The sequence below is a fragment of the Amblyraja radiata genome, chromosome 39 (assembly GCF_010909765.2).
Source record: "Amblyraja radiata isolate CabotCenter1 chromosome 39, sAmbRad1.1.pri, whole genome shotgun sequence".
In the NCBI taxonomy this organism is placed as follows: domain Eukaryota; kingdom Metazoa; phylum Chordata; class Chondrichthyes; order Rajiformes; family Rajidae; genus Amblyraja; species Amblyraja radiata.
The window spans coordinates 15,709,901-15,722,554 of NC_045994.1; the positions used below are offsets into that span (position 1 = coordinate 15,709,901).

Genomic DNA, 12,654 nt, shown 5'->3' on the forward strand with positions numbered 1-12,654 from the left:
TGTACCCTCACCCTGGTTTGCAGAGTTCCTCCAGAACCTTGCTTTTTGTTACATCTTAAGTGGACAACTCTGCAGCTGAGCTATTTTTCCCCCCCAGAGTCCTTGTTTAAAAGAAAATCTATCAATTGACCACACAGCTGTACTGTTTCAATCCTCAAGAGCATTCTTGATGCCTGTTGTCTGAATGATACAAGTTTCTCGAGTCCAGGTTCTGCGGTGGGCTGTGATGCTGCATTGGTCGCTGATCTGCCTGTGCACATAGGGATTTCTCCACCTGAGGGATGTTTAGTGGCACACCAGAACTGCCTGGGCCTCGACAAACCAGCGCAGGCTACGTGGACAAGGAGGCCCTCTCCCCCACAAGCGTTGTACGGGCAGAGTCCTTTGCTTCTGCCAGTTTAGCAACAGCTTCGGCCTTCTGTGCATTGACACCGTCTCCTTTTGATTTTGCTGATCTTTCAAATAGCGGTAAGTTGTAACCTTCCCGATTCCGAGTTATTTCTATGGCAAAGAATTGGATCCTGGTAGCTGGGAAGAAAGATGCAAACAGGAGTATGAGGCAGAGAGCAGCTCGGCAACATGGTATCATTACTCAGTATCTCCCTCTGTCCCTGACCCCCCCCCCCCCCCCCCCCCCGCCGAAGTGTGTGGCTGGGCGACTCATTCCTACCGAATATGGTGTTTTCCTCCTGGTAATCCTTTGAGGAGTCCAATCGCAAAAGCGTTCCATAGTTGAAGTCTTCAACCAAGGTTTCAAACTGCATGCAGAACGGACGCCAGGCCTGAAACAAGAAAGCTGCCGGTTTTCATTTGGCTAAAACAAGTCCTAAAGGCGTCAATTCAATTTCCTTCTCAACTGTGGTGCTTTGGGGAGAGGCCCCATTGGACTGTCCAGGGGAACATCGAAGTCAAAGTCGCAGCCAAGAGCAGAAAAGCCTTTATTTCAACTCTGCCTCTACCCTGCTGGGCTGTACCTCCAGCCAAACAAACGTCCACCCACTCCTTACCCACTCGTCTCTCGGCACACGTTTTGGGAAACTCCTTCCCAGCTCTGCCAGGTTCAGGATGAAGTTTTTAAGAAGGAAAATCGAAGTGCTGGAGAAACTCAGTGGGTGCAGCAGCATCTATGGAGCGAAGGAAATAGGCAACGTTTCGGGCCGAAACCCTTCCGGGTTTCGGCCCGAAACGTTACCTATTTCCTTCAGTCTGAAGAAGGGTTTCAGCCCAAAATGTTGCCTATTTCCTTCGCTCCATAGATGCTGCTGCACCCGCTGAGTTTCTCCAGCACTTTTGTCTACCTTCAGGATGAAGTTTGATCTGTGTTCAACCAAGTGGCAATGAAGGAGTGCGTGGGACAAGCTGGTGAATCTCTGCACAATGGCCAGGATTGGCCAAACCCCAGGCACTGCGCCTGGTCCCCGCTGAGCTGAGCTGACACGGAGATCGAGCAAGAATCCCTGCCTGGGATTGCAGGAAATAGGAGGAGAGTGAGTGTCAATGCAGAAGGAACATACCAGTTTGGCAGACTCCGACTTCAGCTTCTCTGGATCCAGAACATCGACTCTCATCTCGCTGAATTGTCTCTTGAACTCCGTGTAGATCAGATCATCTTCTTTCGTCAGTCTGAGGTAGCGTGGGTCAACAGAAGAGATGAGCTTTGGAAGAACCAGATGCTGCTATTAATTCCATGACGGGAAGCTGTGCTCACACTTGGGCTCAAGGACTGTGCACCATTTGTTTCAAACATGGAAATAAACACAATCTGATTCCGAGAGGAGTTGCTACTGCAGCAAGGAATCCCATTCCCTGCTAACACCAGCGTGATCATAAGTGACGGGAGTAGTGTTAGGCCGTTCGGCCCATCAAGTCTACTCCGCCATTCAATCATGGAAGATCTATCTCTCCTAGCCCCATTCTCCTGCCTTCTCCCCATAACCTCTAACCCTCCATACTAATCAAATACTACACCCGAGCCCATACTAACCCGGTCCAATGCACCAAGGAATATCCACTCCGAGCAGTAAAGCTTGAACGGACAGACACTGCAGACAGATCAAGGTGTAAAGGAATCGCAAGATACGCAACTGTTGGCCTTCATTGCATGGGAGGGAGCATGAAAGTAGGTAAGTTTTATACAATTTGTACATAATAATAATAATAACTTTATTTATAAAGCACTTTAAACAACTGCAGTTGCCACAAAGTGCTGTACATGAGAACATGGCATTGGTGAAACTAAACGGGAGTGCTGCCTAGTTTAATTGTTTGATGCAGGTACTTTGGAGGTTGTTCAGGATGTTCCCTTAAGTTGAAACAAGTTTATTCATGGATAACCCCTTGAGATGGACAGTCATCTCGTTTTCGAGGGGGTCCAACATAGAACATACAGCACAAGACATAACATACATAGAGGCTTTCATTGACCCACCTACCCACACACCAATCCCAAAACCCCTCCATCCCCACTTGTTATAGTTTATAACAATTGTTAATTGGCTTTACATATCCAATAATAATAATAGTTATGTGTTACAGCATAATGTTGATGCATAATACCATATACCACCTATCATACATCGTACTTTAATACATACTATCAACATTATTACATGATATATTATTTCATGATATTGTGACATAATACAATATAAGACCTTGTTACACTATGCAATAAAATAATACATAAGTGTAATGGCCATGCATATACAATAGTTATGCCAAATGATCACACACAGAGCAAGCTAGATAAAGGAGCTCGAAGACTCTAATACTAGAAACAGGTACATGGTTTTATAAGGAAGGGTAAAAGTGTATTTTTAAATAGACGAAATGAGCTAATAGTTCTTATGGTACTAGGCAAAGTGTTCCAGTCAGAAGGAGCTTTGAATTTAAATGCACGTCTCCCAATTTCTTTGTTAGTTCTTGGAATGAAAAAGAATGGTTGCTGAATATGTCTTAGTGAATATGAGGGTGTGTATGGTAATAGGTCTTGTTTTAAATAAGAAGGGTAATTGAGATGGATGCATTTAAAGATGAACTGGAACCAGTGGTAGCATCTTCGAGCGTGGGGGGATAACCAGTTTAGAGTTTCGTACATAGAACAGTGGTGAGTTATATATGGACACCTTAAAATAAATCTGCAAAGATTATTATAAACTACATTGAGGGGTTGAAGATGTGTATCAAATGTATTCTGATAGACAATATCAGCATAATCCAGTGTTGGTAGTAGCAGTTGAGACACAATTATTTTTCTCATCTGAAAGGTGAAACAATTTATATGGCGGTAAAGAATAGCTAGATTACAGCTGAGTTTTTTAGTAATCGTCTCACTATGCTGCGTAAATGAAAGCGTTGGGTCGAGCCAAACACCAAGATATTTGAAGTTCAATACTTGTTCTAATGGTGATCCTTCATTAAATGATATAGTCAGATCTACAGAATTACCAAGGCCTTGTCTGGTACCAAATAACATACTGCATGATTTATTTTTATTTAAAATTAATTTGTTAAATAATAGCCATTTCTGAACAGAAGTAAGATCTGATTGAAGGGATCTTTCAATTTCAGACTTGTTAGTACTAGATGTATATAGCACTGCATCATCGGCATATAGTTGTGTTTGACAGTCAGAACAGATATTAGGGAGGTCGTTTATGAAAATAGAGAAAAGGAGTGGTCCCAAAGACAAAGTTCCAGATGAAGTAAGAATTTCTTGCACTTCCAGTGTAATGCATTGTTTCTGCTGCTTACAATCTGGTCTGCTCTGGATAAATCTTTTGCAGAACACATTAATTCCCACATCCACCCGGCTTTGGTCTTCCAGTGAACCCAAATAAAGTTTGAAGAACAATGCCGGATCTTGCAACTGGAAATGCAACAAGATTCAACATTGATGTCAAATTACCAACCTTCTCTTTCTGAATGCAGGGATCCCCATTCGCCCTCACCCCTCTGCTCTCTCCACCCTCACCCCTCTATACAATTTCAACTTATTTCCTCACTTTTAGTTCTGATGACTGATCACTGACCTGACACATTAGCTTTCTCTCTCTCCACAGTGGCTGAGCAACATGCTGAGTGTTTCCAACATTTCCTATTTGTTTTTCACTAGTTGATTCCTGGGCATGAGCAGTTTTGCTGATTGAGTGCATCTGTTTATGGTCAAAGGTGAGCTGGAGAATGAGATGGTCCTGTTAAATCACCAGATTTAGAGGTAGGTTGTCAAGGTAGATGCCAAGACCACGTTCTTCCTTGTGAAGGGATCTAAAAAAGAACAGAGGCCCTCTGGCCTAACTTGTCCATGCGACCAAGAATCTTCATCTAAGCTGGCCCCATTTACCAGCATTTGGCCCGTATCCCTTTAAATCTTTCTATCCATGTATCTGTTGAATTGGCTTTTAAATGTTGTTAGTTGCCTCAACTACCTCCATAAACCCACCACCGTCTGCGTGAAAAAGTTTCCCCTCAGACTCCTATTAAATCTTTCCCCTCTCATCAAAAACCGTGTTCTCTAATTCTTGATTCCCCTACCCTGGGCAAAAGACCTCAGTCTGAAGAAGGGTCTCGACCCGAAACTCCACCCATTCCTTGTCTCCAGAGATGCTGCCTGTCCCACCAAGTTACTCCAGCGTTTTATGTCCACCTTTAATCAGCAGTAGCATTGGTGGGTCAGTGATAACATCGCGATGACAAACAGCAAATAGCTTGGAGGTAGAATTCCTGTGGAAGTGTTCAAATTCTGGGAAAACACATCAGCAAACGTGGAAATAGAAAGCACAGGCAGACAAAAGTGCTGGAGAAACTCAGCGGGTGCAGCAGCATCTATGGAGCGAAGGAAATAGGCAACGTTTTGGGCCGAAACCCTTCTTCAGACTGAAGGAAATAGGCAATGTTTCGGGCCGAAACTCGGAAGGGTTTCGGGCCGAAATGTTGCCTATTTCCTTCGCTCCATAGATGCTGCTGCACCCGCTGAGTTTCTCCAGCACTTTTGTCTGCCTTCGATTTTCCAGCATCTGCATTTCCTTCTTAAGCAAATAGCTTGGAGGTGACTGAGACACAGAATCATGCCCTGGTATCACAATGAAGCAAAGGCCGGCAATCCTCAAATCAAAATATTCAAAGCATCATACTTACGTTAAAATAAATCTCAGCGTGTTGATAGGCTTTCATTGCCCACATCATTTCAAGGCTTGCCTGCAAGACGGGAAGCAAGTTCAATAAGTGAGTTTGGTTTTCATGAAGAACAAAACACTGGATTCATGTTCCAGTAAACCTACGGCATGTAGTTTCTAGTTATGAAAAGCGAATGCTAAATCCCCATGCCTTCCTATTTCCTTCGCTCCATAGATGCTGCTGCACCCGCTGAGTTTCTCCAGCACTTTTGTCTGCCTGTGCTTTCTATTTCCACGTTTGCTGATGTGTTTTCCCAGAATTTGAACACTTCCACAGGAATCTATTGGATAAAACTATCCTAAACAACGTAGATAAAGCGGCCTTTAGTCACAGGGATCTCTCGACCCGTGCGCAGTGTCATAAAAGAAACTAAACCAGGTGGGTATGTAATGTTAGGTGGGCCTCACAGTCCTGGGTCTGTCACCCATGATGTGGGAGCGGAGGTCACCTGCAACGGACAACCTGTTGCACCAAGTGACGGCTTTACACTGCAGGACATTAGGTAACTCCCATCCGAATGGAGAATAAAAAGAGTGCCTTGGAATTGAAAATAGGCTTTCAAATTAATAGATGGTATAATTTGTAATGAAGGATGGAGCCAGGTGGGGGAAGACAGAGACAGCTGCAGGGTGCACAGCAGGACACAAAAGCTCTCGGAGCTGGAATCTAATAAGGAAGGAGAGAGAAGATAGACACACAAAGCTGCTCAGACAGCATCTCTGGAGAAGAGGAATAGGTGACGTTTCAGATCGAGACCGTTTTTCTTGTGTGTATCTTCAGTTTAAATCAGCATCTGCAGTTCCTTCCTACACAAGGGAAGGTGAGGTAGATGGGCAGAGGGTACCAGAATGGGGAGGGTATCCAGTGGGTGATGTGTATAGGTGGTAAGAGGATGACATCAAAGGTCCATGTTCTAGCACCCACAAGCCAGAGTTTGGTTTACGAACTCGCATGTGGCACCTCAGCAAATTACTATTCCCCTTAACAGCTGACAACAAATATTCTCGTTCACAAGTCCGCGTTGAACTCCGAGGGCGGCATGGTGGCACAGCGGTAGAGTTGCTGCCTTACAGCGCTTGCAGCACCAGAGACCCGGGTTCAGTCCCTACTACAGGTGCTGTCTGTACAACGTTTGTACGTTCTCCCCGTGACTGTGTGGGTATTCTCAGAGATCTTCGGTTACCTCCCTCACTCCAAAGACGCACTGGTTTGTAGGTTAATTGGCTTGGTATATGTGTAAATTGTCCTAAGTGTGTGTTTATGGTAGTGTTAATGTGCGAGGATCGCTGGTCGGTTTGGATTCGGTGGGCCGAAGGGCCTGTTTCCGTGTTGTATCTCTAAAACGGAAAAAACGAAGACTGCACCCGACCTGATTATTTCCCACGACCACTTCCTGACTACCGATAGCCTTGTTCCCTCCACTAGGGGTGGTCTCTAACCGGCTGTCGCTTGTTCCCATCCCCATTCTCCCTGCTAAATACTGGGGTTTCATTTGTGACTGTGGTGACTGCTCTGCAACCTGCCGGAGTGTGTAAGCAGGCTGGGCAACTCGGGGATACATTAAACCTCACCGCTGCAGGAAGTTGCAATACTTACATCGTTGCCGTAGGCCTCAGCCGGCTGGGAGAGAGCTTGTGCCGCGGTCATCAACTCACCACCACCCTGGACAGGAGAGAGAAACAGGCAGACATTAGACTGTGTCAGCGAGAGAGAGAGAGAAACAAGCGGTAGAAGCCCTCTCCACCAAAGATCTTAGAGCTCTAAGATCTTTGCTCTCCACTATCTACCTGTGTCACCTCTTCAGGGAACAATGGACGTCCACCAAGGCCTCTCTCTACATCGATGCTCATAATTTTCCCATCAATGACTACGAGGCCGATCAGATTTGACTTCCCAAAAGGCTTGAAGTCTCAGTTGTTTAGATTAACTCCCATCTGCCAATGTGTCACCCAACTGATCTACATCCAGCTGTATTTGTAGACAAACTTATTTGCTATTTATGACTCTGCCAAACATTGTGACGTCTGCATACTTACTAATTATATTGTCTTCCAAGTCATACATATTTATTATAATCAATAAAAGTCACATCACTGAGCCCAGTAGTGTATCTGGACTTTAAAATCTTGGAAGACCTGTACTCTGGCCCACACACATAGAGGTAATCATAGAGCACAAGGCACGGCGGCATCTCGACTTTCCAAGAATTGTAAAGGGATTTGGTGAACACACAAACAAACATTTACAGGTGCGCTGGAGAAAGTATCCTGACAGCAACCACGGCCTGGTATGACACTTCTAACGCATAGGAACAAAAGAGGCTGCAGAGCTATCCACCATCAAAAGCATCAACACCAGGCGCTGCCTCAAGCAGGCGACATCTGTCACCAAGGAACCCTACCATCCGGGTGGTGCCCTCTTCTCACTGCTACCAGAGGTACAGAAGCGTAAAGAACCACCCTGCCAGGTTCAGGAACAGCTACCTTACTACAACCAACGCACACAACCCTAATCCTACCTCAGCAATGGAACCTCTTGCACTAAATGGCATCGTTTTCTAATTGGATACTTTTGCAGTTTTACTTTTCAATGTCTTGTAGAATTTATGCATAATTTATATTTCTGTGTGTTGTCCTAATCGAGGTGCCTGTGATGTTGTTACAAGCGAGATTCTCATTGTACCTGCACTCACCTACTTGTACACATGACAATAAACTCATTCTGACAACATCTCGTTACCGAAGTTTCAGTACGACCTTCTGGCATGCACCACACACCAACTTTAGAGCCACTTCACCAACACCTTGGATCCCAGGTGCTGTAACATTCCGGGCCAGCCAGCCATGCGGGACCTTGTCAAAGACCCTAATAATGTACATACAACAACTTCCATCGCCTTCATCAACTTGGTGACCTCAAAAAATCCCTCTGTGCCAAACCAGAGTTTTTAAATATGCAGGAAGGATCTGCAGATGCTGGTTTACACTGAAGATAGACACAAAATCTTTGAGTAACTCAGAGGAATTAGGCAGCATTTCTGGAGAGACCCGAAATGACACCCATTCCTTCTCTCCAGAGATGCTGCCTGTCCCGCTGAGTTATTCCAGCAATTTGTGTCAGTCCAGACAACATCCTCCACCAAACAGATACTGACCTAACCCCAATCTTCCATCACAGGCGGGCTGGAATTTTGACACAGCCTAGCTGACACCCAGAGTGAGACGCTGAACTCCAACCCAAACCTCTGTTCTGCCATCAAGATCCTCCCACAGGTGGGACCTGTTGGCTAGTGTGGGCAAGTTGGGCCGAAGGGCCTGTTTCCACACTGTATCACTAGGACTTCCAACAAGGAAAGGATATACATTGTCCCGGGCAGATCCCCTTCATCATCGGAATAACATCAGGAGCTGCAGCTGACAGCAGCCTGGATTTAACACCCCCACCCCCCCCCCTCTCATAGTGCGGCGCTCCCTCACCCCCTCCCCCCCCCCCCACAGTGCGGCGCTCCCTCATCCCCCCGCCCCTCTCATAGCGCGGCGCTCCCTCACCCCCCCCCCCCACACAGTGCGGCGCTCCCTCACCCCCCCCCCCCCACACAGTGCGGCGCTCCCTCACCCCCCCCCCCACACAGTGCGGCGCTCCCTCACCCCCCCCCCCCCACAGTGCGGCGCTCCCTCACCCCCCCACCCACCCACCACACAGTGCGGCGCTCCCTCACCCCCACCACCACCACACAGTGCGGCGCTCCCTCACCCCCCCCCCCCACAGTGCGGCGCTCCCCCCCCCCCCCCACAGTGCGGCGCTCCCTCACCCCCCCCCCCCACAATGTGGCGCTCCCTCACCCCCCCCCCCCCACAGTACGGCGCTCCCTCACCCCCCCCCCCCCCCCCCCCCACAGTGCGGCGCTCCCTCACCCCCCCCCCACAGTGCGGCGCTCCCTCACCCCCCCCCCCCCACAGTACGGCGCTCCCTCACCCCCCCCCCCCACAGTGCGGCGCTCCCTCACCCCACCCCCCCACAGTGCGGCGCTCCCTCACCGCCCCCCCCCCCCCCACCACACAGTGCGGCGCTCCCTCACCCCCCCCCCCACAGTGCGGCGCTCCCTCACCCCCCCCCCCCCCCCACCACACAGTGCGGCGCTCCCTCACCCCCCCCCCCCCCACAGTGCGGCGCTCCCTCACCCCCCCCCCCCCACAGTGCGGCGCTCCCTCACCCCCACCACCCCACCCCCCCACAGTGCTGCGCTCCCTCACCCCACCCCCCCACAGTGCGGCGCTCCCTCACCCCCCCCCCCCCCACCACACAGTGCGGCGCTCCCTCACCCCCCCCCCCCACACAGTGCGGCGCTCCCTCACCCCCCCCCCCCCACAGTGCGGCGCCCCCTCACCCCCCCCCCACCACACAGTGCGGCGCTCCCTCACCCCCCCCCCCCCCCCACAGTGCGGCGCTCCCTCACCCCCCCCCCCCCCCACACAGTGCGGCGCTCCCTCACCCCCCCCCCACACAGTGCGGCGCTCCCTCACACCCCCCCCCCCCACACAGTGCGGCGCTCCCTCACACCCCCCCCCCCCACACAGTGCGGCGCTCCCTCACCAGCACGGAACCGGCCATGCTGTCCTCAGGGGGGGGGTCAGGCGCTGTCGTCACCGCGTGCGCGCTCCCGCGGGCGGGGCCGGGGTCAGGGTTCGCGCCTCCTCCCCCCCCCGGACACTTTGTTCCGCCGCCCGCGGCTCCGGGACTGGCGGGCTCGAAACTCCAGGCCCCGGCTCCAGTAACTCCAGGCCCCGGCTCCAGTAACTCCAGGCCCCGGCTCCAGTAACTCCAGGCCCCGGCTCCAGTAACTCCAGGCCCCGGCTCCAGTAACTCCAGGCCCCGGCTCCAGTAACTCCAGGCCCCGGCTCCAGTAACTCCAGGCCCCGGCTCCAGTAACTCCAGGCCCCGGCTCCAGTAACTCCAGGCCCCGGCTCCAGTAACTCCAGGCCCCGGCTCCAGTAACTCCAGGCCCCGGCTCCAGTAACTCCAGGCCCCGGCTCCAGTAACTCCAGGCCCCGGCTCCAGTAACTCCAGGCCCCGGCTCCAGTAACTCCAGGCCCCGGCTCCAGTCGCTGCTCTAGGCCGCAGCCTCGCCCACTCCCTCCCCGGATGTGGCGGCGCCCAGGCTGAAGGAAGAGGAGAGTCGGCGGGAGAGAGAGTCACAGGGGGAGAGATAGAGAGAGGCAGGGGAGAGATAGATAGAGAGAGAGACACAGGGGGAGATAGAGATATAGAGAGATAGAGAGAGACAGGGGATAGACAGAGAGAGACAGGGGATAGAGAGAGACGGGATAGGGGGACAAGGGAGAGAGGGGAGAGACAAGGGATAGAGAGAGGCAGGGGATAGAGGGGAGAGAGAGAGAGGCAGGGGAGATAGAGACAAGGAGAGGGGAGAGAGGTAGATAGACACAGGGGAAGATTGGGAGAGGGGGGAACGGGGAAGGCGAGAGGACGGAAACAGAGACAGACATATATATATATATATATAGAGAGAGAGACAGACAAGGAAGGAAGTAAAGGAGAGACATAGTGGGAGGAGAGACAGAGGGACAAGGGAGACAGAGGGAGACAGTGAGACAGAGGGGGACAGGGGAGACAGAGGGGGACAGGGGAGACAGAGGGGGACAAACAGAGGGACAAGGGAGACAAACAGAGGGACAAGGGAGACAGGGACAGTGAGACAGAGGCGGTGCAGAGGGAGCTTCAGCGAGGCTGGGGAGCGAGAGAGGCCGAGCTTCATTGAGCAGGGAGAGGCCGCACTCGAGGGGAGGCGGCGGTGCAGCCGCGCCAAAGGCCAGGAGGAAGGAAGGGAGGGAGGGAGATTCAGGGAGCTGGGGCCATCGTGGGTGGGGGAGAGATTAACGTTGGGTAGAGTGGGGATCGTCACTGTGTGAGGGGAGACAAGCCGGCGGGGGGGGGCGAGGATATAGACCGGGTGAATGGGGGTTGGAATGGGGGGGAATTATTGCTAGAAATCAGCGGGGAGGGAGGTGATAGATCGATAGATTAGAGGGGAAGTGAATGGTTGGTCGAACGGGGAAAGATTGAAAGGAGGAAATACGAGAAAAGGATTAAAGGCCTTTCAGGTTGGGAGCCTTTGGAAACGAGGAGGATGTAATAAAGTCTGATCCCAGATAATGTGGGTGACGGATTGAGGAGTGGGTGTTGAAGGAGAGGGGTTTATTTTTTTTGAAACAGTTTTAAAGCAGTATTTCTGAGAGGGAAGAAAGGGCAGCTTGATTGATGAAGGAGAGAGGCTTCCTCTTTCTGTTTGCAAAGAGGAAACTGGGTTTCCCTCACACTCTTTCTGAGGCTGTGAATAATGGACGCGGAATCCATTCTGCATGACAAGATCGTAGAATATATGGTAAGTTGCAGACCTGGGGCCTGTGCTAATTCTGGGTTGTCGTTGTCATCTGTTATCAATTGAATTCAGTGAAGCAGCAAAGGGGTGGAGGGGGTGATGATGTGTGCATGCTCTTCCAAAAAAATTTGACTGCATAATAATAATTTTAAAAGAATTGAAACCAATGAAGTCGCCGGCACAAATTAGGCCTTCAAAGGGGCGGAAGTGATGCTACAATACAATTACAATACAATTTATTTGTTGTCATTTGAACCCAGAGGTTCAAACGAAATTTGGTTTCTGCAGTCATACAAACAAGAAGAAGAACCAAGACACAACACAATTTACACAAACATCCATCACAGTGAATCTCCTCCTCGCTGTGATGGAAGGCAAAGTCTTATCTCTAAAAGGTTGTTTGTCAGACTGCAGTGTTAGTTCCCATGGGGTTGTGCTGGTGTTGGGGTTACAGCTGCTGCTGATGTTACTATGATGTGGAGGAAGGAACTGCAGATGCAGGTTTAAACAGTAGACACAAAAAGCTGGAGTAACTCAGCGGGGTAGGCAGCATCTCTGGAGAGCAGGAATGGGTGACGTCTCCGAAGGGTCTCGACCCGAAACGTCACCCATTCCTTCTCCCCAGAGGTGCTGCCTGGCTCGCTGAGTTACTCCAGCTTTTTGTGTCGATCTTCGATGTTACTATGATGTTGTGGCTGTCACGGGACCAGCAGCTCAACGTTGCAGGGTTTTGATGTTTCAGGTGTGATGGCAAGGAGTTGCTTTACTTGTCAGGAGACTGTCATTGAGACACTTAGAGGACACACCGGAGGGTTCGCCCACTGAAGCTATGTCGGGAGAGCTGCAAAATTAGAAGGGCACAATCACTCTAAATGGGATATTATAGACCTCCCAGTAACCAGATATGTGAACAGATTAGTAAAAGATGCCAAAGCAACAAGGCTGCTGTGGGCAACTTTAACCTCCCCAATATTGACTGGGGTTTGCTCAATGCAAAAGATACAGACTGGGCAGAATTTGTTATGTGTAACCAAGATGGTTTCCTGAAACAGTGCGGATAGTCTAACTCGAGGAGGGACCAT

The 12,654-nt window shown here is 50.3% G+C and overlaps 2 protein-coding genes across 3 annotated transcripts in view; one reads left to right on the top strand and one right to left on the bottom strand.

Moving 5' to 3' along the window:
* Positions 1-10,948, bottom strand: pbdc1 (polysaccharide biosynthesis domain containing 1). Its single transcript, XM_033013824.1, has 7 exons — positions 10,891-10,948; positions 9,769-10,439; positions 6,772-6,837; positions 5,137-5,196; positions 1,515-1,655; positions 671-782; positions 1-528 (listed from the first exon to the last, which is right to left on the bottom strand). Exons 1-7 carry the CDS (start codon positions 10,946-10,948, stop codon positions 332-334), a joined length of 1,305 nt encoding a protein of 434 aa, XP_032869715.1. The 3' UTR covers positions 1-331.
* LOC116967488 (F-box/WD repeat-containing protein 1A) overlaps positions 10,808-12,654 on the top strand; it is a 27,953-nt gene continuing 26,106 nt past the window's right edge. The window contains exon 1 of one of the 2 annotated variants that reach the window (XM_033014092.1): positions 10,808-11,575. In XM_033014092.1, coding sequence (XP_032869983.1) covers positions 11,531-11,575 — 45 coding nt within the window. In that variant the 5' untranslated portion in view covers positions 10,808-11,530. The remainder of the gene's footprint in view (positions 11,576-12,654) is intronic. The other variant, XM_033014093.1, reaches the window with a different exon arrangement.